Source organism: Theropithecus gelada, chromosome 2 (assembly GCF_003255815.1).
Source record: "Theropithecus gelada isolate Dixy chromosome 2, Tgel_1.0, whole genome shotgun sequence".
Lineage (NCBI taxonomy): Eukaryota > Metazoa > Chordata > Mammalia > Primates > Cercopithecidae > Theropithecus > Theropithecus gelada.
Window position 1 is genome coordinate 20,922,814 of NC_037669.1, and position 25,569 is coordinate 20,948,382.

The 25,569-nt window shown below is 36.9% G+C and overlaps 1 protein-coding gene across 16 annotated transcripts in view; it reads right to left on the reverse strand.

Annotated features, from left to right (window-relative positions):
- The window catches only part of ABI3BP (ABI family member 3 binding protein), a 262,565-nt gene that overhangs the window by 102,582 nt on the left and 134,414 nt on the right, over positions 1 to 25,569 (reverse strand). For 8 of the 16 annotated variants that reach the window (XM_025377128.1, XM_025377136.1, XM_025377126.1 and 5 more), the window contains exons 11-23: positions 25,149 to 25,223; positions 24,317 to 24,391; positions 23,142 to 23,213; positions 22,628 to 22,702; positions 12,250 to 12,315; positions 11,027 to 11,101; positions 10,415 to 10,489; positions 9,145 to 9,219; positions 7,961 to 8,032; positions 6,725 to 6,799; positions 2,349 to 2,390; positions 1,165 to 1,206; positions 416 to 508 (exon numbers count right to left, since the gene is read on the reverse strand). In XM_025377128.1, coding sequence (XP_025232913.1) covers positions 416 to 508; positions 1,165 to 1,206; positions 2,349 to 2,390; positions 6,725 to 6,799; positions 7,961 to 8,032; positions 9,145 to 9,219; positions 10,415 to 10,489; positions 11,027 to 11,101; positions 12,250 to 12,315; positions 22,628 to 22,702; positions 23,142 to 23,213; positions 24,317 to 24,391; positions 25,149 to 25,223 — 912 coding nt within the window. The remainder of the gene's footprint in view (positions 1 to 415; positions 509 to 1,164; positions 1,207 to 2,348; positions 2,391 to 6,724; positions 6,800 to 7,960; positions 8,033 to 9,144; positions 9,220 to 10,414; positions 10,490 to 11,026; positions 11,102 to 12,249; positions 12,316 to 22,627; positions 22,703 to 23,141; positions 23,214 to 24,316; positions 24,392 to 25,148; positions 25,224 to 25,569) is intronic. The other 8 variants (XM_025377137.1, XM_025377132.1, XM_025377138.1 and 5 more) reach the window with 6 other exon arrangements.

A 25,569-nucleotide genomic window follows, 5' to 3' on the forward strand; every position in this document is an offset into this window, starting at 1 on the left:
AGTGGCATCTTGAGGAGGGAGACATTATGCCTCAAACTGGGACACTCTATCTAAATGATGCATTTTTTCTGAATGTGATTTTCCCTTTTACATTTCCCATTTTCCTTTCTCCTTCTTGCTTTCCCACACCTCATCTGCCATGAATGTATAAGATTTCAAAAGTGCCTTACTTTCATAATTCACTTAATGGGTTAGTTTTCTGCTGTGTGTACCTAATAAGCATGACTGCGAATATAAACATATTATATGAAATATTACATATATAAAATGAATATAGAAAGTGAGTACAGATGCTCAGTCATAAAAGTCAATTCCACTGGTTCACTAAAGCCCAGCTGCTCAAGTAGCTGATATCAAACCAGAAGCTGCCATATTTCACTTTCTATGTTAATTGGAACCCGAATATCACATTTACCCGGTTTGGACTTGGGCACTTCTGGACTAGGTGTGGTTTTAGGGCGGGGTCGGGGGCGGGGGCGACGACCTGGTCTTTTGGTCTTTCGTGGTGCTGAAGAAAGAAAATTAGCAAGTTAATACAAGAAGGGTGGATTTACAAACTGATGATAAATATTACATCCATCTTAGAAGGATATTTAAACCCTTTGATTTACTGTGGACATGTTTCCATCTGTTTTGCAAATTTCTATCATTATTTACATAGTTAAATGAGGTCTTGAATAATTTTTTGTCAAAGATTAATAATTAATGTCCAAGAGATCTCTCTGTTCTTTCATTTTGAGATGGAAAATCTCAAAACTTTGTACAGCTTAGAGAAGATAGTCACTCAAAAATATTGAAGGCATATGTTCAATAGGAACATGAGAAAGGTTGCTTTTATAAAGCCATTTGGGATAAAAATTAAAATTTGGCCTAAGATGTAAATGGAGAAATTTTTCATTTAACATATCCACAAATCAACAAATCCACAAATCAACAATATATGCAGAAGGCTTTGAATTCAGTCATTATTTCAAGAAAGGCAACTTTTAAAAAATGAGAGTTTATAAACGGTATCTATAGGATTTACTTTTTTTCTGAAGAATAGCACACTCACACACACAAATGGACATTAACGTATTAATTCATTAATGTGAGTCTGTCAACTCAGATACCAGCAGTCAGGAAAAGAGGAAACGAAGGTCACCCACTCAGTAACTCTATTACCTAATGTTGTTGTTGAAGGTTTGGTTTCCAGTGTTTCAGGTCCTAAGACAATGTGAAAAAATCACCAAGAATCAAGATCAAAGGAAAAATGACATGTATTTAAAACATGGAATATGCTTAATTTTTAATTACTAGGTTGAGCAAATATAAATGGTGAAACTTTTATCCACATACGAAGTTTCTTTTCCACTTCAATAAATTCCTGTGTTTTCGACAAAGCGAACAAAAAAATGTAGCCAGTCAGTTAAGTTTGGAAAGAGAAATGGAACAAAAAGGCATGATTCTCATTTGGAATATGTGACTGTAATAAAGTAACCAGCAGTTCATGTTATGAAGGAAAATATGGGTAATTGGCTAAGATGGCACCAGAACACTTTTTTTTTTTCTCTTTTGAAGAAAAGGAAGCTATAAAGATTGGGGTTGGTTTTTTATTCCTCTCTTTGAGTGGATTTCCTAGTGACACATCAGGGTATTTAGATCTGGAAAGACCGTGGCACTTTTCAAGAAAATCTGCAAAAGTTAGAGTTCCAACAGTAAGAAAAACACCTCCAAAAGAGAAAACATAAATACGTCCTATGAAATTCAGGGTCCTCCCTGGCAATAAACAGGTTAGAACAAGTTCAGGGCGTATTCCTCAAATGTAATTGAAGGAGAATAAAGAATGTATCAAATTAAAATTAGCATTGCTTTCACGGGTGTCTCAGAACCACTGCTAAGTCAAGCACAGGCTGAGAGTATATCTCTGGGCAAAAATGGCTGGAAAAAGATCTGAAGGAAAATTAAGAAATATTAGGCTGGGCACGGTGGCTCATGCCTGTAATCCCAGCACTTTGAGAGGCTGAACTGGGTAGATCATCTGAGGTCAGGAGTTCGAGACCAGCCTGGCCAACATGGCAAAACCCCCATCTCTACTAAAAATATAAAAAATTAGCCGGGTATAGCGGCTCAGGCATGTAATCCCAGCCACTTGGGAGGCTGAGGCAGGAGAATTGCTTGAATCTGGGAGGCAGAGGTTGCAGTAAGCTGAGATCACGCCACTGCACTCCAGCCTGGGCAACAAAACAAGAGCGAAACTTCATCTGGAGAAGAAAAAACCAAAAAACCAAAAAAACAAAAACCCCAAAGTTGAACATGGAGAGTGTTAAAGATACTTTGTTTTCAGTCATTTAAAAAAGCTTTATTACCTATTGTTGACTGTGATGGCAGTAGAGTCTGGGGTTCTGGGACTGCAATAAAAGCAAGTAACATCAAAAGCGATGCTGAAGAGCACCATCTAAGACAGAAGTTACACGTTCTTTACTATAAACAGTGTTCTCTCCTGGGTGAATGACTAAGTTCTACTGGCTTATGCCAGTGAAGTTCAACCTTCCACATCCTCTCTACAAACCACAAGAATTGAGAATTCTCATTTTTGTTGTTGATCTTTAGTTGTTACTGTCACTTCCCAATATTCTGGTTTGCCTCTGGTGCTGAGGAAATACTAACTTAGAGGGAATTCTGGGTAGCCTCTCTGAGGTTGTTCAGTGTCCTGTCACCTGCTATTTGTTTCTCGCAGGACAGCCAGGTTCATTGGAGGAAATGGAAAAGGCAACAGACTAACCACTGGTACTGTGTCTGTGCTGTTAGTTCGCAATCTCCAGCATGGCTGGACCTGACGTTCTCTCACAAAAAAGATAAGAATTAAACTTACTGTTCAAAAGCGACCACAAGTGTTCATGTGATGCCCCCTGTATTCACTAGTATCTATTGCTGGTAAACAAATTGGTTCACATATGAAACTCAACCCATTTGGACTGGTAAATCAATGAGTCCAAAAGCAGTTTCAGATTTCATAAAATGCTAAATTAAATAACAGTATCTAAATACTCTGATAAACTCTTCAATGTTTATTCAAATTAGCAATAAGTAAATTAAACTTCACGCTGAATTTAGTTTGGTTACATATTTGGGCTTAAAAATAAGATGACCCAATAGGTTTCTTATTATTCTATCAACAAAAAGAATTGTTTAACAAGGAGAAATTTAAAAAGGAATTATTTTTGGAAAGGAAATAAAAAGTTAAGACTCTTTTTTTTCTTAAAGAAAGAAACTAATCAATATGGCACTCATAGATCATCTTAATAGAGCTGAAATTCTTCTTCTACTTATACATTTCTAGTATTAGACTTATCAGGAGTGATCTCTGATATTACTTGAAAAGGGAGTATGGCAGGTTTTGAGAATATGTAGTGACTAAAAAAGAACTATAACAATAGTTTCTATGTAGCAACTAACAACAATTGCTTCTATATATCAACTAGTTTTAGCAATGGAAACATATAATAATGCGGCAGCGAATTTTTATTTCTTCTAAAAGAAATGCATAATAGCATAAAGGGCTATTTAAAGGCATTATCATCCATTAACATATCTGTGATCAAAAAATTTTTGTGTTGAGGCTAAAGAGTACCAATTAGGTGCAAAAGAACCAGGTTAAAGTTGTTTTTAAAAGCCCAGAATTCTGATTTCTCAAGAACGTGTGCAGAAATAGACTGTAACAGATGAATGGCAAAAGCAGTAGTGATGTGTCAGACTGAAGTTCATATAACAAAGTAAAAATTCTGAGTGTGTGTGTGAGTGAGTCTGTATGAAAGAGAGAAGGGAGGAGGAAGGGTGTGTGTATGTGAGAGGGAGGGAGGGATGGAAAGAGGGAGGGAGGGATGGAAAGAGGGAGGGAGAGGATGTGTGTGGGTGTGACAGAGAGAGTGAGGGAAGTGGAGAAGAAAGAGTATGTGGGAGAAGGAGAGAGAGAGAGTGTGTATGTGAAAGAGTGTGAGAAAGAGAAACGGAATTGTATGTGTGTATGTGTAAGAGTGTGTGTATAGGTCTAGATATCAGATGCTATAGGACAAGAAGAAAATAAACATCAATACATGAAATATAATAAATATCAAATAAGCATTCATACCCGAAGATAGCAAACAAAAATTTTGAAACTTCAAGATTGTAATTCATGTTTTTGATTGTACGAAGTTGCCTTCCACAAGTGTGAAGAAAATAAAATTTGCTACTCATTGCATCTTTTAGATTTCACAAAAATTAAAGAATATTGTTTTTAAAATTATAAGGAAAAATCTGCATTTTTGAGTTCCTGAGTTTGAGACCAAATAGGGATAGAACTCCATCAATTAAGCTTCAAAGTCAATTGCACATAAAAACAGTAAAGGTCTATGTTTAGTAAAAATAAATATATCTTCTGATACGACTTTCTTCTATTTGACAATCATAAGGTATTATGGGTAAAGGTATAAAGTGTTCCAACAAAGCTGAGTGGTCTGTAAATGACTAAGCCACTCATCTCAGCACAAAACAAAGACAAATTTGAGTAACATATGTGGCTAGGAATGAGAACAATTAACAATTCTATCCACTTGGAAGACAGTTAAGTGAAACAAACACCTGTAATTGGGGGCACTCCCTTATTTTCAGTCCATTTAGAAGCTTAAAGATTAAACCATGAAGGAAACAATTCCCACTGGACGAGGTAGACAAGTTAGATGTGGTAGGTGGCTATGGTTTTTGAGAAATGCACTGAATTGTACTTATAAAACAAGCCCAAATCAATGTAGATTTTTAGTCGTTGATTTAACCAGCAAGCAAAGCCAAGGGAAAAGGAGCCTGTAATGGAAAGTGAAACAGAAAAATAGAAGAGTGTGTGGAGAGGGCTGGGAAAGGCCTCAAAAAGCTTTGGGTAGTTTATTTGCTCTTCCGAACCTTGGCTCGAAACAGACATCTTTAGGACAGCTATAAAGGTGGTCTGCCCTAAATAAAGATAAATATAATTTAAGAAGCTAAAACCAAAGCAATGGTTTGCGGAGATCCAGTCATCATCCTGTGTTGCTATGGACCATTCAAGGTCCACTTGCGTTGGCACAGGCCTAGGTGTGGATTCTGAAGTCATTACATTGCTGTTAGAGGAAAAGGGGTGGATTTTCTTTGATGATTAAGAAATCAAAGGAATGTAAACACATTAGCCTCCAAGTAATTCTTCCCATTTTAAAAGGAAATGTCAAATTAAGAAGTCTTTTAGCTCAAACACCTTACAATGATAAAAATGTAACCTTCCTCCCTCATTTGTATTAAAGAATTTCCTCTCAGAAATCTTTTCTTAGAAACTGCTGAAATGAATAACGTAACCTGTCATATATCAACTGTAAATAATGTTTGGAGAAATTTTTTGACGATTTCCAATTTTATGTTGTAATAACACAAATAATTACTTTGAGAGAAATCCTTATTTAAATTTGGTGACTCAAACAAACAGTACTATTTTATGATCTCCTTGGTAATAGTCCTCTGTTCAAAATACAGCATAGTTACTACTTTATCCCAAAGCTCTCTAAGCATGTTTTTTAAATAAGTATGTATTAAACCCTTCTCTCATACAGCTGTCAGAGTTATTTGATTTAAACCTCTATTAAGGCTTTTGAGTTTTATTAGCTATGCTTCTTTCTCTGAAAAACCTGAGTGAGGTTTTTCATTCCATTTCTCTAACTTGGAGACCTCATCCATGGTCACAGTGTCAACTACACTCCCTTTGCCTAATCCCTAATTTCCTTCAGTCTGCATCTACACCTGGAAATCTCACTGCTTCTTTACAGGGAGTAATGAGAATTCTTTCTTTAAGCAGTTACATTTTTCTTCCTTAGCCATTTCATTGCAAAAATAAATCATGCCCACTTTAGCAGAAAATCTCTTGCTTTAATAATCCTACTTTGTAAACATGCCATTAATGAAAATGCAAGTTCCAAATCCATTAAACATTATAGCGAGAAATATTTTCTTCCTAGAGCTAAGGGTTTAAAATTTAGATAATGATGACACTGAGTGGTGACAGGGTTCCCTGTAGTCAATCTTATAAGTCAGCATTTAAGACTGCTACACGGATTACAGATAGATAAAAAAAACTCCAAGATTTAGTCATCCAATATGTTCTACAATCTTTATGTCTTAAATTATTATATATGTAGAATGATCCCCTCCTGCAAAAGGAGACTTTTTTTTTTTTTTAAAGGAAAACACTACTAAAAATTCCTAAGAGGTAAACAGAGGTCAGTGTTCAGAAATCAGCTCCAATTTAGAAGTCTTGGAGCATTAGGGAAATACAGGTCTTTCTGGTCTTCTAGCCTGAGAACTGAGTAACTCTAAAATAACGCAGAGTTCTTAGAAGACAGAAACACTTCTCCTCTTTCCAGCTGAAAGGCTATTGTTTATGTGATTAGAATTCCAGTCAACATTGGTATTGGAAACTATTTTGCCATACTAGACAAGGGAGTTCTCAATCATTCACATCATTACATTTCTGTGTTTTCTCTGTGATGCTCATGAACATTGCTCGGAGCAATGCTATGATATCAAGTGGCTATTTATGATTAGATCATTTCATTGCATGCTTACACTTTTCATGGAAAAAATGTAACAAATATCAAAATACAAATCAGAAATTCTTGCTCCAAAGAATTGCATAAAACTTGTTTTCAACCCCACTTTTGGAATATTCAAAAAAGTTTAGGGTAATTACCAGGTTTGGTGTGTGTCACTTCTGGGCTGAGAGGGATTTTAGGTTTCAAAGAAATAAATTGTGTTTTACTGGGAGCTGGAAAAATAAAGAAACAAAATAATAAACAAGTCAATATTTAGGCATTTCAGTGTCTAAAAGCACAGAAGGAAAACCTAGAAATAAACTATACATTAAGTGGAATGAACCATTGTCTTGGAAGATTTTGGAAATACTCCATTAAAAGAATATTTCATGATCCATTCCCAGAGAAGTAATTTTCACTTTGTTTAGAAAAAAACATTTCAGGAGTATATTTAACTAACAAATATAGCATTGCTACTAAATAGTCACAATAACTATTCAAAGTAAAGATAGTTGTTTAATCTATGATTTTAAAAAAATCAGTCTAATTATTTTGCACCCTTACTTCATATTTCTCAATCACATGCAAGTCTGACCACTAGGAAAAAAAAGCCACCATGTTTTACAATTGATATTCACCGACGTACGTGCAGGATGTGCAGGTTTGTTACATAGGTAAACTTGTGCCATGGTGGTTTGCTACACCTACCAACCCCTCATCTAGGTATTAAGACCAGCTATATTTTTTATCAGCTTTATAAAATCAAAAGGAAAAAATCTAAAATAATTCAAACCAGTAGCTGATGTGCATGTCTTTTGAAGATGCAACAATAAATTTAAACTTCTTGCATACAATTTTAAGGTGGTGTTTTTCTTTTTCTCCTAACATTTCCAGAATCTGTCACTTTGAGCCTGTCTACCTAAACACATTTTAATTAAAAAAAAAAAAACCACTCTAAAAAAAAAATTCACCAATAGATATAATGCTATGATCTGAAGCATAAAGTAATTCTACTAACATTACAATTAAAAGTTGTTTTTCCAAATGAAGTCTCAAGTTGAACTTGAGAGTCTTACTAAAAAATAAAAGAAAAAGAGAACTCTATACAAGATTCAACTTCAAATACAATGACTGGATGGATGACAAGGAAGCAGCAATGGTTCAAAGGCTGGCACAGAATGACATCTGATGGCTGAGTTCAGATCTAACTGTCGGGCCAGCTAGCCACAACCACAATAGCCATGGAGTTAGTGCACTCTCTGAGATGGGCCACACTGTTCAAATGAGCCATTCTGAATCTCTTAATAGCTAACAGACATTACATAAAAGCTGGGGTACTGGATTTTCGATGGTGAAATGAAGCAATACATCTACTAAGGACATATCATTATTACCCGGTGTTGTCCATGTAGGTTCAGGGCTTTTAGAAATTTTAGGTGTAATTGTTCCAGCACTTGTGGTTCTTTCTGGTGATGGAAAGGAAAAAAATATTGAAATAGCCTAGAGACAATAAAAAGATATCTTCTGAAGAGGAACTAAATGACCCATTTAAAATCCTACCATATTTAGTAGTCAAAGTATACAATGAGTAAAAGTTTTGAGGAAGAATTTTTAACTGTCACAGCAGTATACATCATACAAAATTATATTTATCTTATAATGGAATAAGCAAAGCCCAGTTGGTAAAGCATAATTCTGAGTATATTGTTTGACAATGAAGAATTGACCTCCAGGGTCAATAAGCATCTGTACCACCCAAACTCTGTGCTATAATACATGTTATTCCCTTCTCCTTTTCTTCTAAATCCTACATGTATTTTGGGGTCTGCATCTTCAACTCTTTCTTTCTTGGAGCACTTACACAAATATTATAGTCTCAGAAATAAGTTATGTAAACATATGTTGTGCTGTCATTTTTATGTTTTATCTTCTCAAAGTTATAATCTATTTGAAAACCAAACTCATGTCCTCTCTAACTCAGCCATTGCCCTGGTGAAAAAAATTGGAAACAGAGTAGGTACTAAAAAAAAAATAAGAACCATCACCCTAATGAACATTATAATAAACATGCACACCAAAAAACAAATTACATGTATCACCCTGTATTGCTATGAGTTGGACTCGTTTCTAGGTTTTTACCAAAATTCACATGCAAAAATATAATTATCAGTAACCCCCTTTTGGAGACATCTGAGTTTTGTTATTTTGCATCATTAATTATTCATCTTTAGTTAATCTCAAATTTTGTAAAGAAACTAACCTATAAAATATATCCTTTTTTTTTTCTTGAGATAGGGTTTTGTTCTGTTGCCCAGGCTTGAGTGCAGTGGTGCCATTATAGCCCACTGCAGCCTCAGACATCTGGGCTCAAGCAGTACACCATGCCTGGCTAATTTTTTAAACGTTTTTGCTCAGGCTGGTCTCAAACTCCTGGCCTCAAGTAATCTTCCTGCCTTGGCCTCCCAAAATGCTGGAGTTGCAGGTGTGAGCCACTGCACCTGGCTATCCTTCTTACTATAAGAAGATGGACATCGTCTATCTGGCATTACATATCACACAAGGATAAAGAGACATTTACCAGGTTTGGTTCTTGGCGGTTTGGGTCGGGGGCGTCGTTTAGGTGTAGAAGGGATAGATGTAGTTTGCTGGGGAGCTGAAAGAAGATTTAATATAGTTTTGATACATGATATTTTTCAGGGGTCAATCAGGTTGTACCTGTAAATTTGCAAAACTCAAGTGCAAGAACTGCTTTATATTTCCTTGTATCCCTAGAATGCCCAGTACACCTTGTTTTATACATAGTTGGTGCTCAAAACAAGCAGTGACTGAGACAAAAGGTATAAAATTTCTACATGAGAATTGAAGATATACATTGTTCAGTTCAATGTGCCAGAAGTGAGCACCCTTGAGGCATTTCAGAACACAAGGTACAATTAAGAACTCAAAAGGATGACATTGAATAGCAGGAGAGAAGCACAAATAATGGAAATTTGGAACTACTTTTTTGTTGTTGAGACAGAGTCTCACTCTGTTGCCCAGGCTAGAGTCCGTGGTGCAACCTTGGCTCACTGTAACCTCAGTTTCCCAAGTTCAAGCAATTCTTGTGCCTCGGTCTCCTGAGTAGCTGGGACTATAGGCGTGCACCACCACGCCCAGCTAATTTTTGTATTTTTACTAGAGATGGGGTTTCACCATGTTGGCCATGCCAGTCTTGAACTCCTGTAATCTGCCTGCCTTGACTTCCCAAAGTGCTGGGAGGTGTGAGGCACCACATCCGGCCCAGACACCACACCTGTAGGTGTGAGGCACCACATCCAGTCCAGAACTTTAATTCTGTAGCTCTTTACTACCCCCACCAAGAGTTAATGAACATTGCTGTTTCAATAATTTTCCATTATAAAATGTAGGTTGCGCTACCTCTCTTTCCCCATCTTTCTTCAACTTGTCCAGGACTGCAAAGCCTACTGGGTGCTCCCTATACTTAGACTACTTTGGGTAAAATACTTTGATCAAATGGTACCTAGGTGTGCTAAGTATAAGGAATGCATTTTGAAATAATTATCTATTACTCTGCTGCTATTTTCCAGCTGGCAAAGTTGAAAGAAGAGTTGGAAGGAAACAATTCCTCAAAATATATAGACATCAGGATTGTGAAAATTCTTTAAGGACAATCGTAAGGCTAAGTATGATAGATAAGTCAGATTCTTTGAAGAATTTCATGGTAGAGACTGGAGGGAAATATTTAGCAAAAACAAACAAAAGAAAAACAAAATTCTGAAATGACCAACATGACTTGTCACATTACCTGTTTCATCAATGCATATAACTACATAAATGTCATTAGTTACCAGCTGTTGTAGGCTGCATTTCTGGACTGGTAAAGATTTCCAGTTTCTGAGGAACAAATGGTGTTTCTCTTGGAGCTGAAAGCACAAACACCCCATCCCATCGAATAATCCCAGTTAAAATGAGGTATTGGAAGAATTTTAACATGCTTTTAGATGGTATAAAGCACATGCCACAAGTACATGATTAAAGATGAAAAATGCATGTAGTCTTGAAAGCTAGTGAATACAATTCTGATTGAAAGTAGGGAAAAGGCTGGAATGATGCTTGTTCAGTAGGTGACTTCAGGCAGACTTGATGCATGGAAGTAAAGTGACACAGGCCACAAACATGTGAGGTGAGATGGTGCAGGTGATGATGTCCATGCAGTTTTCAAAGCTTTCACAACTAAAAGGATAGGGAAAATATTATCTATTACGGCTCAAAAAAATAAAATAGGGCCCTAAATGGAACATAAAAGATGACTGTATTTAAAAATATAGAGATGTGTATATTAAGAAATAGGATAGACAAATGATTAGATGTGATGGAATGAAATGGTCATTTGGAAGAAAGGCATTCACATGAATTTTTTGATGGAAAATAAAGTATGATTTTTCTGTTAAAAACATTACCCAGTGTTGCCCTTGGCTGTTCAAGAGTTCTAGAAGTTTTAGGTGGGACAGAATCCAGAATACGATCACTTGTTGCTGTTGGAATAAATGTCAACATTTATAAAAGCAGTAGAAGGCCCCAGGAATAAAATACAAATTCATGAGTAATAAATTATGCCTCATATGAGGGAAAACATCAAGAATACTTGAGGGATTGCTGGCCCACATTTTAAAACTAGTGATACATTAGGAGTTGAAGATGAGCTCACTTTAAAAAACATACATACTTTAAATATTAGAAACCATGATTAAACAGTGTTTTATATATTCAACTGGTTTTCAATAGGTTTTTCTGGTTTCCTCCATTTTGTTTCATAAATGCTAACTGAACCCACCGCTGACATTCTATTTCATTGTTTCATTTTCTGCTCTTTAAACTTATTCATCTTTATTTACCATGACACAAATAATGTTATACATCCAAAAATATCAGACATATATCTATACCTGGCAGAAACCAGTCTTACTCCCTTTGAATCTCCTACAGTACCCAGTTTAGTAGGTGTTTGATAAACATTTGCTGAAAGGAGCTGTCGGACTGAGGTAACTCACTATAGATGGGTCAGTAATATTAATGCCAAATATTAGACCCAATTGAACTGCTACAGTCAAATGAATTATGTGACTGTTCTACAGCGAGATTTCTCATGCTAGCACTATTGACAATTAGGGTCAAATAATCTGTGCTGTGGGAGGCTACCCCATGTACTGCAGGGGTTCAGCAGCACCCCTGATCTCTACCCACTAGATGCTAGTAGTGCTTTCCCAAGTTGTGACAGCCAAAAATGTCTCAACATTAGCAAATATGCTGGGGAAGGGATGGGAGTAGAAAATTACCCCCCATTTGAGAACTACTGCTCTAGACAAAACCCTCTATCAACTCAAAGACCTTTTTATGATGATTCTGAACAATACAGTGATAAGCTATTACCTTACTTTTCCTCAGTGGCAACCAAATCTCTCTGCATCTCCCTTATGTGACAGAGCTTATTTACTGAGAGATGTAAAGAACTAATCACTCTATGGGAGGAGTGGGTAAAACACATCTCCCTGACACAGGTGGAAATTTCTCCCATGCAGATCTCCAGAGGGCACAGTTTTCCATTCTGCGAAAAACTAAAGGAAGAACCACCAAGTGTTGGAACACCTGGGATCCAAAGACAGAATTGAGAGGCCGGGTATACCTGTGTAGGACTCTGATATCTCAGGCTCATCTGATGTTGTAGGGCTTGAGAAAACATCGTAAGTTGCTTTAAAAAAAAAAAAAAAAAAAAAGGCAAAACAAGAGAGGTTAATTTTGGTTAAATTTGATTAATTTAGAAAGACTGCATGACATGTTGTAATGCTGGTTGAAGGACGGTTTTATGTAGGTGCTGGTGCATTTTGGCTCCAGCCTGCCAGCCTTGTCACTAACATGTAAGCAATCACCGAAACTCATCATGCAGGATTTTATATAGTGAGGCCTGATGCTGGCCTCCAGGGTGATGAGAACATGGTACTATATATTTATAATTACGCAGTGCCAGCTGTAAATCAAAGAGCTGCAAAGAGTATAAACATAAATAAAGTCAGATGGCAGTTTGGGGAGAGATTTCTAAAGAAGGAAACAGCAGTCCCATTGAGGCGATTTGCCCAAAGTCTTAAGTCTTTCTAGACTAAGCAACAGTAAAATTTAGTAAAAGTTACTGTTATGATATCTTATGTTTGGACAGCACTTCACAGTTTGCAGAGACTTTCTCATACATCAACTTATTGAACCCTCTTAACTTCCCTGAGAAAGAGGTGAGGTAGGCAGTAGCCCCACTTTACAGATAATGAGAGGTTATCTCCATTTTCTAGATAATGAAGTTGAGGTTTACAGCATGAAGACATCTGCCAGTGGTCACACACTGAAATTGTCCTATCCAGTGTATTTTCCTCTCCTTCAGCAGGACCAGGAACAGCAGGGCTAAAACCAGGATTCTCTTTTGGCACCATCCCCTCCTGACATGTTACCTAGAGGCAGCTTTCTGTACTTCTCCACGGAGCCATGAGCCTTTCCTGAGTTTGGGCGGGTTTAAAGATAAATTTTCTATTCTATATGAGGGAAAGTAGGATGAACTTAAACATAAAGATTGAATTATTTTAATATGGGGACAATTTTCATGTTCACATAAGAGTTGAACCTGCAAGCAAAAACAGCATAACAAAGTATTCTCTTTCACATACAAAGAGCTGTTACTATGGTCACGAGGCATATAAAGAAAGCATGAATTATTATGAGGGAGATGTTGCTTTTCTTGCTCATTCAAAATGGCAGCACAGAAATCAAGAAAAAGGGAGTTCGCAGGAAGACACAGTCATTGGGGTTACTTGTAATTCATTGGCAATTTAATGATTTTGAACCATTGCTGGTTGAAGCTGTAAGAAAGATAATATCAGACCATGTGACATCCTCTGAAAGTAGACAGCATTTATATTGTGCTACATACTAAAGAGGCAGGAAACACATTGCAATGTGTGAAGATGAATCTACTGTTTCACAAAATCCCCAAAAATAGCAAGAATATTGTGAGTTAAAAATATGCACACATTCTGAGAATGCATCTATTATACTGTAATGTCAAGTTTCTTTAGCCTTGCTGTAATTTTAAAAGGTCAGATACGAATGACTAAGTTTTTTAAAGATCAAAAGTGCCAGTAATTTCTGACATGCTTACTTTCAGCCAATTTCAAGTCATGGATCTAGCAAGACCAGCTCTATCGCCTACAAAATCATAAAAACTTTGCCAACTTGTATTTAATCCTCTCACGCTAGGTAAGAAAATATGAGTTAATGGCTTATTTATTTCTATTGTTGCTTTTGAAAAATGTTATGACTGTCTTTGTTATCCTAACTCCTAAAGCTCCCTTCCATCTAGTGACATTGGACCAATTTTCCTACAGTTTGTATTTATGATATTTACTCAATTTTTTAACTTATTTTTCATATTTACAATTTCTTTTTAATCAGGAGGCTCCAAGCCAGGCATCCATCTCCCCTTGTTATTCCCATAAGGCACTTACTGGGGAAAGAAGCCCTTTTTCCATCATCCCCTGGCAATTGTGGCTCAAATGGGGAAGTTCCAATTTTCAGGGATCCCTTAACTTCTAAACATTTTATCAAATACACTTAAGACAAAAATAAGACATTTGCCAGCACACTTTGTTTTTAATATTTCTATTTCTGTAGTTTCCAAGAGTAGGAAAAAGAGTGCTAAAAAGGCACATATGCCACTAAAAGTTTTATGTTGTTTCATCAGCTTTAAGCAGCATACCACACCTCATTTCATTTATGAGTTAAACGAGATCTTTTGATTCAGAAGTAAAGAGATTGCCTGGGCGTGGTGGCTCATGTCTGTAATCCAAACACTTTGGGAGAGGCCGAGGTGGGTAAATCCCTTGAGGTCAGGAGTTCGAGACCAGCCTGACCAGGAGAGTGAAACCCCGTCTCCACTTAAAAAAAAAAATACAAAAATTAGCCAGGCTTGGGGTGGCGAGTACCTGTGGTCCCAGCTACTCAGGATATCTTGAGAATATCTTGAACCTGGGAGGCAGAGGCTGCAGTGAGCCAAGATCACGCCACTGCACTCCAGCCTGCACGACAGCAAATCCATCTCAATAACAACAAAAAAGTAAAGAGATGCCAGGGGGAGAGTACACTGTTGAAATAGAGGTCTTTGAAAAGCTCTCTAAAAATCAACAGCTCTTGATTTCTTTATAAAACCCTTCTATATACATGCCTATACCTGAGAAAAATTCATGAAATTGTTAGGCCTGGTTTCTAAAAGCTACACTAGCTATAAAATTGATAAGTAGTCAAGTGTTAAGGGTGAACCTTTCTGTATGGTAGCCTGTAAGTTGCCATGCATTATTACTTAGAGGCAAACTTCTATCACTATGCTTATCGTAGTGGGTGATATGCTACAGCTATATGACATTAAGCAGTATTCCTGATTTTGCATTCACAGAACATACATGGGACCAAAAGTTGTAGGTTAAATCTAATGTAACAAAATAGATAATTCAATTCACAGGTTATAAAAGGCAATATTAGTTTATTTCAAAAAATAGTAATGACTTACAATCATGATAACTAAGTTTTACTTTCAGATTTTCCAGAGGAAAAAATAATATGAAATAACATGCACTACCATTTGCTCTATACCTTCTTAAAACTACTTTCTTAAATTAGATTTTTATTTTATTTTTTCTCAAGATGGAGTCTTGCTCTGTCACCCAGGCTAGAGTGAAATGTCACGATCTCAGCTCACTGTAACCTCTGCCTCCCAGATTCAAGCGATTCTCCTGCTTCAGCCTCCTGAGTAGCCTCCTGAGTGTGCCACCACACCTGGCTAATTTTTTGTATTTTCAGTAGAGACAGGGTTTCACCATGTTGGCCAGGTTGGTCTCGAACTCCTGGCCTCATGATCCACCCACCTTGGCCTCCCAAAGTGCTGGGATTACAGGCATGAGCCACTGTGCCCAGTCCTAAATTATGTTTTGTTGATAATACATTTTAGTTTTACTTTGAAAAACTGACTAGATGAAAAGCCCGCAGTACAAATGCCCTGATATTGCTCTGGAAAACGCAAGCCATTTCAAATGATCAAGACTTTATCTTACTGAAATTCTCTGAATATTAGTAACTATGTGAAAACTTTCTTTTTAACATTAACTCTTAGACAAAATACCTCACTAATGGAGAAATTGTATCTATCATGCTCATTATGCTCGTCAAGACTTAATCCAGAAACTGGTACATGGTGGATACTCAGCAGAATTAATCTGCAAAATGTCTATAACAATAAATAATAACAGTGAGTTTGACAGTTGGGTAGCTTAAGCTCTTAGTAAGGATAACTTTCTGGCTTAGTTTGGAGAATAAATGAAAACATGTCCTTTAATTATATTATGATGTGCAAGTATGTGTATACAAATCTCTTCCTCTACTTCACAAATACCTGGCATACACTTATGTAGACATACCCTGTCATGGAAATGGAATTCTAAAAAAATATATGAAGGAACAATAAGAAAATACAGCAAGTAGCTAGAGAAGAAAAACAATACCACACAGAGAGTTCTCAGTACCACTTAAATACATTGATAATGCTTTCTTCAGTCAGTGGAAAAACAAAATACCTTTCTAGTTGGCCCTGACATTTGTGAAAATATTGCCTGCAAGAAAATATTCATTAAAATGTTCATGAAATAAAATTAAAGCCTGAAGGTATAAATCTCTTCAAAGCCACAGTGAATCTACAAACCATCTGCTATACCTGAAATCTGTTTTCCTGTTCTCAAAGCATCACCACCACTACCCACTCCTTTGTTTTCTCCTCTTTTGAGCTCAATCCAGTTGAGTGGGCCAGATCTGTGCTAATCAACACCTTACAGGGCAGACAGATAATAAATGAGCATGTCCTTATGTGTTTACTTCTTTTTAACCACTCTTAGCAAACCACCTGCTGCCAAAACTTTCTAACCATTCTACCACTCCTTGGGCATGCTGATGGCTGCAGCTTTCAAGCCTTGAAATGATACATAGGGCTCAATACATATGCAATTTACTCTAGTTCTACAAAGTACCATAAGAATTTCACACTGAAAATAATTAGTGGTGACCTCCTAAAGGAAGCTCCCAAAGAAAAATCTGATGGAAAAATTGAAGCTGACCATGCTTGGTTCTCTCCGTCAAGGAAACTCTCTGCAAGATAACTGTATGTGGTTCAAGAGGAAATTATGCCAGAAACAGCAGCAGCTTAGTAACAAGTAACAGTAAAGCTGGAGCAACATTTGGTTTTTCTGGACACTTGGGAGAACAGGCAGGAGGATTTCCTAAGGATGAAAATAAACACTTCAAATTAATGGGTTTGCAACCATTGTCTTTATTTGCTTTTGAAACTCTCCTGGTATTCAGTGATGGTCTTTTAAGGTTATGATTAAATAAATTAAGGAGGCTTAACAGTCATGGCATTATCAAACTAGAAACAAAAAGCTCATTTCCACATAACTCCCCAACCCATATTAAGTCTTTAGAAGTCATGCACACGCCCATCTGTGGGATGATAAATACATGGCATTTATGCTGCTTCTCCTTCCCTGGTGCCCCAGAAAACACAGCAAGTTGATAGTGGCATTATTTTGCTTATTGATCCAAGAAGGACCTCAGAGCCCAGTTTATGGAGTGATTCATGCTGCCACCGTAACTGAAGAGAGAGACTATGTAATATGATTTACCATCCTCGCCACAGGGGTAAGAGGTCATTAGGCTATTTCCAAGGGGTGGCATGACCTCTGAGTAAATACTGCATGTCTTTTCCATTCTCAAACTTGTTTTTACAAGTGAAATGAAGACCCATAGATCATTTGGTATGATTGTATTTATATGAGCTTGGAGTTTTTTTTCTTCTCTCCTCCTTTATCTTTTATTAAATAATTTAAAAGCAGAATTGCTATTATTGATTATATGTAGCAATTCAGGAAGTTGGGATAAACAGTATGATGTGAAGGGGTGGCAGCCAATGCAATATTTCATTGTATTAAGAAAATGAAAACAAGGCATCCCTTTATATATTGTGCATTATATTAAGTAATTTATACATTATTTCTAAGATGTAACCATCTGGTGAAAAATGTATACCTCATTTCTATTTTATAGATGGAACAAGTTATTTAACTGGTAGTTGAGCTGGCTATTAACCTAGCTCTATCTCACCTTAGAGCTCACAGATTTGTGATCACATTCACAATGAGAATAAGCTTCAGGGACTGGCTGGCCTCTCGCAGATCGTGTGATGTTTCTTATACACCATATCTGGAAGGCACATGGCCCCAGTAATAACATTTAATTTCCTCAGTTGTAAAAGCTATTTTCAAATTTTCAGAGCAAGCTATATGTCATTGCTTTACTTTTAACTTGGGGTGGTTTATTGAATAAAAGATTAGGAAAGAAACGAATGAGCCTAATTTTTACCCCTCTAACCCATTCAGAGTTAAGTTCCTCTTGTATCACTTTAAGATAAAAGACAATAATTCTGTCAGTTTCTAGGGACTTTGGAAGTCTCAATATGATGGTAGATAATAGCCCCCTTGAATCTCCTAGAAGAAAATTGCTATGCAAACACAAATTATTGTATTCCAGTATAGAAATGATCCAACAAGCAGGTGCACATACATGCACATGCACAATTCATCTGAATGGAAGATACTGAGAACTTTTCTAGAGCTTGCTCCTTAACAACACTGAGATTATAGTCAATTGGCTACTTTCCAATAAAACATGAAACCAATTTTATTGCATCATCAGAAAGACTGACTTTTCGTGAAATATCGTCACAAGCAGCTAAATTCTAAAGTGTGGCCAACTTCCTTTAGATACAAAATTTATAAATAATTTTATATTATGATACATAATTAGAGAAGATTTTCATGATTACCTTTATATATTTTAAGGAAAGTTAGATTTGCCAAGGGAATCAAGATCAATCAATTTCACTTCAACATACTTTATAGAAGGTTTAATGCAAAATACAATTCCAAATAATGAAATCACAAAATGCAGCACTAATGACAGATCCGGACACATAGACTGAAAGCAGGAAGAATATATTTGATGACTACACACTCAGATTTCCTGGGATATTCCAGACTTCAAATATTCTGTCCCCGGGTTGCCAAAAACTATTGAAATGACCTAGGAATTTCAATATTCAGTGTGCAAGTTAGAATTTTCATAGAGTCTTTATATCCAAGAATGGTACAGAAATCTTTTTGAGTACACATATTCTGATTTTCTGACACAGAATATGTTGAAAACGAATCCAGAAAACAGTAAAGCAAAATAAACTTTACAAAAAGTATGATAAATCTCATTTAATGGTTGATAAAGAGAAAAGCAGCCCCTGGCATCCACAAGCTGGTCTAGTACCCACAGGTAGGCTGTGGTGTTCTCCTGCTGAACATCAACAATTCCAAAGGACACCAGTATCAGACAAGACCACTCTGATCCTGATGGATCAAGACAGAAACAAGACCAGTCTGTAATTATGTGGCACACAGACAAAAACATGAACGTCACCCAGAGCACAAACATTACCCTCACCGCCTTCTGGCTAATATGAGTAGATGTGGCTTCTCAACCAGTCACAACTTTAGCTTCCCTCTGCTGGTCTTGCCTTCTAATTAAGAATCACGAAGACATTCAATCACAGAATTACTCCCACTTTCTGAATGCATCCAATTCAGAGCAAAGTTTTACTGCCTTGGACCCTTGCTTCCATCACTTAACACAAGACAAACTCTTACAATAAGTCTTTTCTATCATCTTCTAAGAGATTCTCCCACTTTATCATGGTCTGTGTTCTCCATCGTTATAAGTAAACAGACATAAATTTGTTCAACTACAAGTGTGTTCTGCTGGTCTTTGGCTGAAAGGAATTGATATAGTAAATACAGACGCATCATACCCCAACAGAGAAAACAGAATGTGCTCATTTGGCTGTAATAATGTCGTTAATATCAGCTAAAAATATTAGGTTGGTACAAATGTAATTGTGGTTTTTGCCATTAAAAGTAATGGCAAAACCATTAGAAGTGATGGCAAAAACTGCAATTATGTTTGCACCAACCTATACAGTGTTCCTTCAAAAGATACTGCAACTAAAATTGGGATCTTGTGGACAACCATTTAAACACTATCTCTACCTGTCTGTTTTCTCAGTTCTCAAAATAGTTGCTTTAGGAAGCTGTGTGAGTAATTGGAAAATAAAATACCTGTTATGTATGTTGAAACTAAATGGGAAATAGAATGTGAGTACATATGTAAATTTGCACAAAATCAAAAGAAACAAAGGCTGAAATAAAAGGCCTATATAAATATACCACTCTTTAAATCACAGATAATACATGTGTTATAAAATTTTAATTTGAAAGTTAACATAAGTTAGGAAGATGCCACAGAACACTCACACTAGAAATGGAAGCGTTGCACATTAGCAGAAACAAGAGATACTTAACTACCCACTTTGAAAAATCAATCTTGTATCGATCTGAGGTCCATGGTGCTATAACTGACTACACCCGACGATTCTTACCGGCACCATGTAAAAACGTTATAGACTACATCGATAAGGTAGTGCTTCTCAAACTTTAATGTTCAATACAAAAATTAGCCAGGCATGGTGGCAGGTGCCTGTAATCTCAGCTACTCAGCAGGCTGAGGCAGGAGAATCGTTTGAACCCAGGAGGCAAAGGTTGCAGTGAGCCGAGATCGCACCATTGCACTCCAGCCTGGGTGACAAGAGCAAACTCCATCTCAAAAAACAAAAACAAGAATGTTAATGTTCATATCGCCTGGGCATCTTGTTGGAAAGCAGATCTTGTTTCAATAGATCTAGAGTGGAGCCCACGTTCTGCCTTTTCAACAAGTTCCTGGGTGATGCCAAATGCTGTTGGACTGAGGATCACACTAAGTAGCAAAGACATAAAAATTAACTGTTATAAGGCAGGATGGGAAGTTTCTAGGGCTAATGTTAATACGTGCAATCACATACTGTACTGTTATTACAGTTTATGACAAGTCTCAATTCTTTGTCTAGAGAGGGTTGGGAGTTCTCGTTGGAAGTTCTCTGGCAACCAAAGGTTGCCCTGGCAGTAGTGAAGCAGCTGAATAAAGAGTCAGTTTCCTGCTGCATTAGCCGCTGCTCATACTCCATCAGGGCAAAACCAGAATATGCCTTTTTTGAATTAAAGGCAAAAGAAACCTTTCCTTTATTGGCATTTCCTATATCATCTATTTTCGTCTCATTGTAACTCTGCAACCTTCACGTCCCAACATATTCTCCCCACTCCCCAATGCTTGGTTCAACTCAAGTCTTTCTACATAATTCATATGCCAGGCATTAAAGTCTCAAAAATGGTTTCCTTGATGTTTTGGTTAGTTTGCTCTTGAATATTCATAGAAACCAAACACTAGATGTTGCTTAAAAGAAAACCCAAAAGAATCCCATGTTCCCCATGTTCTAACCCAAAAGCTAAAAGTGAAAAGGATCTAAAAGTTTATCTAGTCCCCAAATCCCCAAAGGCACTTGGCTCAGGTGCTCTTGAGGGATGTGGGAGTCACAGCCAGGGCTGTCACAGTGCAGCAGGTTAAACCATCACATACACCCCTAGACTAGTTGTTGCATCATAATTACAATGCAGCTGCACCTGGGTGATGGCTACTGGAACCAGAGGCTCAGTATGAAATTCAACTCAAAACCCAGATTTTAGACCCAGGTGACCTGGATTCCTAAAGGGGTTTTGGCACCCACCTTAGTTAATTGCACTAGAATTTTAAAGTCAGTGACTGGGAAAACCAAGACTTAGATACAGCTTGAGGATTCTCTGGATAAGCGAACAACCGTGGCCAACTTTCAAGTGTGTTCCCACTTAAGGAAACTAGGGGCGACTATAATAGACATAGTCCCTTAATTTGACCTCATCTTCTATGTTTTGCTAATATCTGAGCCCATTACATATACTAGAGAAAGGATAATTTCACCAAGATCTGTGAGGGCTCATGCTCATCCTTTCTCAAACCCAGTCCTCTGCTGGACTCTGGAGAACACCACAAAATGCTGCTGCATTTAAGTTCATTACAAGAAACATCCAACTTCATTATACACTATATGATATATACCCCAAATAAAGTCAAAACAACTAGAAGATTTTCAAAAATTAAAATACAAACAAGCAAAACGCAAAAATCATGGAAGTAATCATAAAGGATGGTTTCTGAGGTCTTCTTATAATTCTTATACGCTGAATACACTCTTTAGTTGACTGCTAGGCATCAAAAGATGTACAGAATTTTTTAAAAGAGAAAATTTTTTTTTGTAAAAGAAACATATCTCAATCAATTTTAGCGGTGGAACACAAGAATTCTCAACAGGAAAAATAAAGCCAATTGCTACAGTTTGCAAAAGAGGAAACCAATGCCTTCCGAAAGTAGAGAAAAGTAGCCATCACATGGTTATTAGGAGAGTGAGGCCTGGAACTAAGGTCTGTTATTAACCGCAAGGGCCTGTGGTGTCTCCTACATATCATGCTGTACTTACAAATTTGAGAACTTAGTATACTATCTTCACATAGTAAGCTCTTAAATGTTTATTTATTTTGCCCAAAAGCAGCAAATATTCCCTGCAAGAGAATATGAAACTCGTGTTGTTAAATCAGACTTATGATGCTTCTTATTTTGGTGCTGCTTTCATGTCACTAAAGAGATCTCTATTAATGAGCCAGTTCATAGTTCATGTTCTGGCCACATTTCTAAGATATTATATCCAGAAATTAGAACAGGTATCTTTAAAACATTCAAAACCGTTTTGCTTTTGTAATGGGGAAAAATGAGATTCATCTCAGTATCAACAAACGTATTACAAGTTTTTCATTTATTACAAAGTACACTGATAATCAATTAAGGAACCTATAAAAATAAAAACAGTAAGTTACTCAATATTCCTTGTTATAATCGATTTTTTAAGAAAAGGATTTAATTACCAGTTTGAGGCTGCAGAACTTTGGAATCTTCTGATATTTTAGCTGTAGGCACAATCCATGGCTTTTCACTTGAAGCTATATTGAAAAGAAATGGAATTTGCTGAAGATTTTTTTGCTGAAGACAGAAATAGGTTGCTGGTACGGTTAAGTGGCTACCAGAAGCCTACAATATACTAATACAATAAAAAGTCATTATATGTCAGTAAGAAATCAGTACGTATCCATCCAGAGAACATTTGATTAGGGGTCAGAGAGAGACCAGAGTTTGGTGTCAGACTGTCAACATTTTTAAGGACAAAAAGCTAAGTGGATTATGTGGAATTAAGACTGACGGATTTTACTGAATTTGTCGAAAATCCAAACAAATAGATTTATTAAAAAAAAAATCAAATCAACCACTTGTTTGCCTATCAGTTTATGAGGTTTGCAGAAATAAGATGCAGTACGTGTGTCCTGCAGAATTAAGCAATCACCACCCACAGCCTTCATATTCAATTTAAGGTGCCCTTATTACCCAATGTGCCCCCAGGTTTCTCAAAAGGGAAGGGTGTTTTTGCCTCAGGAAATTCTGGAAGCCTTTTTGGAGCTGTAATGAAACACAGAAGGAAAGTTAGACGACCTGAGGTGCAAGTAACAAAGATTTTTAAAATGTTAAGCTTGAAAAACAACAGCAAACACGAAAAGGCAAATCATGTTAAGAGACCATTAGTAGTATTTCTTACATCTCCGTTTCAATGTTGAATAATGTAAAAAAGTTTCTTTTTCAGTTTTTTATAGTTAAGTGACTAAATTTAAGCTACTGCATTTGGAATCTTTCTTCCACCCTTATTAAACCAGTTTCCTGACTTCTTCAGTGATGTTTATGTGTGTTCTTAAATATATTTCATTTACATTTAAATCAAGCCAACACATCTGAACTAGAAAATGTCCATTTGAAAGCTTTTAAAAATAGAATTTCGGTAACTACGTGGCTTTATATGTAAGCTCCTCCCCCATCTTTTTTTTTTTTTTTTTTTTTTTGAGACGGAGTCTCGCTCTGTCACCCAGGTTGCAGTGCATGGCATGATCTTGGCTCACTGCAACCTCCACCTCCCAGGTTCAAGCGATTCTCCTGTCTCAGCCTCCTGAGTAGCTGGGATTACAGGTGTGTGCCACCATGCCAGGCTAATTTTTATATTTGTAGTAGAGACGGGGTTTCACCATGTTGGCCAGGGTGGTCTCGAATTACTGATCTCAGGCAATCCACCCGTCTCAGCCTCCCAAAGTGTTGGGATTATAGGCGTGAGCCACTGCACCCCACTCTCATTTTTTTTCATACTCCACTCAGAAAAATTCTAAGAATTCTAAGAAGTAGTCTGCAGAAATATCATAAATATATCTTCTCTGTTAAGAGTGACAAGAGAGTAAAAACATTTACAAAAAATACAGAAATTATCAATTTGTTCAGTGACATATTGATTCTGAATTAAAAGAATCAAACATAATATTAAAATATGATCACTTAAAAGAAAAACAACCCAACCGGAATGATTCGTCATAGGGAGAGCCTCTTTGGGATCCTAAACTTGAAGACTGTATCACCTTTAAGGGATTGGGTATAAATTAGCGTAATTAATTCCCAGGATTTCTTTGAAGCATGCATACAATATCCAAGGTAATAATAAAGCTGCAGTATTTATCAATTTTTACCTAGAGTGCTCAGTGGCAATTCAAACTGAGGTATTAGAATAGTTTGCAATGTTTCCGGGGTCCTTTTGCTGACAACTACAATACAAAAAGAGGGCAGTTAGCAACTCCTGGACTTGGGTTTTGATGTTGTGGCTTAACCACGATCATGCACAGCAAGCTTTGTAATACACTCTTGTACACAGAGCAGCCAATACCTTTAATGGAAATTACAACTTTCCCTGGTAAAGTTACATAGCTGTTAAAATGTGAAGGTATACATTCAAAGGGCAGTGGTGTGGCAGAGAAGATCAACATCAAATTACAGAACAAAACACATGCTGCTCCTTTTCTTCAGGGGAAGGAGAACAACAAAGCAAGTTAGATTGTCTTGGGCTAAGAAACATCAAACATGGGTAGCATGAAATTCTTATTTAAAAGCATGACACTTTTGGGGATTCACCCCAAATTTAGTATGCACAAGACTTCCCAAAGCCAATTTAAGCAGAAAGCACAGAATAAAGACTTCCAGGTTTCCTTCATTCTCCCCCAAGATTTGGGGGTTAAAAGGCTGGTATTCTGTCTATATAACCCAGAGACTGGTTAAAAAGGGCGTTCAGTTAGCAATTAGCATCCAGATTTGCCCAGAAGTTCAGTCACCAGGATCAGCCATGTGGTTAACTCTTCAGTGGAATCTGTCCAAGAAATAGGAAGGTTAACCACTGCCAGGAAGGAAGGAAAAGGAGAAAGTGGGGAGGGAGAGAGAAGTTAAGGCATCAGGTTTCTTTCCTGTGAGTCCTGGGTGTTATTTTGTTATTTCTTTCTTTAAAAAAAAAAAAAAAGTTCTTAGAATTACCCAGTGTCGTTCCTGAAACATCTAATGCACTAGATGTAGTGGGTTTAGTGGTTCTTGGAACTGTTTCAGGAGTCTCTGAAAGGTAAAAAACACAACTTTACAAATTAAGATAAAGTGAAGCAACCAAAGACCAGGAGACACATTTTGTTGCCTTTTAGAATAAGAAACTGATATTTGTACAGCCCATTTATTTTTGTGTTACTATGTAAAGAGCTCCTTGGCTTGTCTCAAGTGCCTGAGCTTACACTCCTCTCCAACTGGTCCTTTCTGGGTTTGCTTTCTATCCAAAAAAGCACTCTGACCTGACTTTCACTGAAGCACTTATAAGCTTAATCATAATTTTAAATCTGCCTTTTTCTTTATCTCCAGGGCTTAGCAGAATACCTGGGGTATAGTAAACAAGCACATGATAATAGTTTAT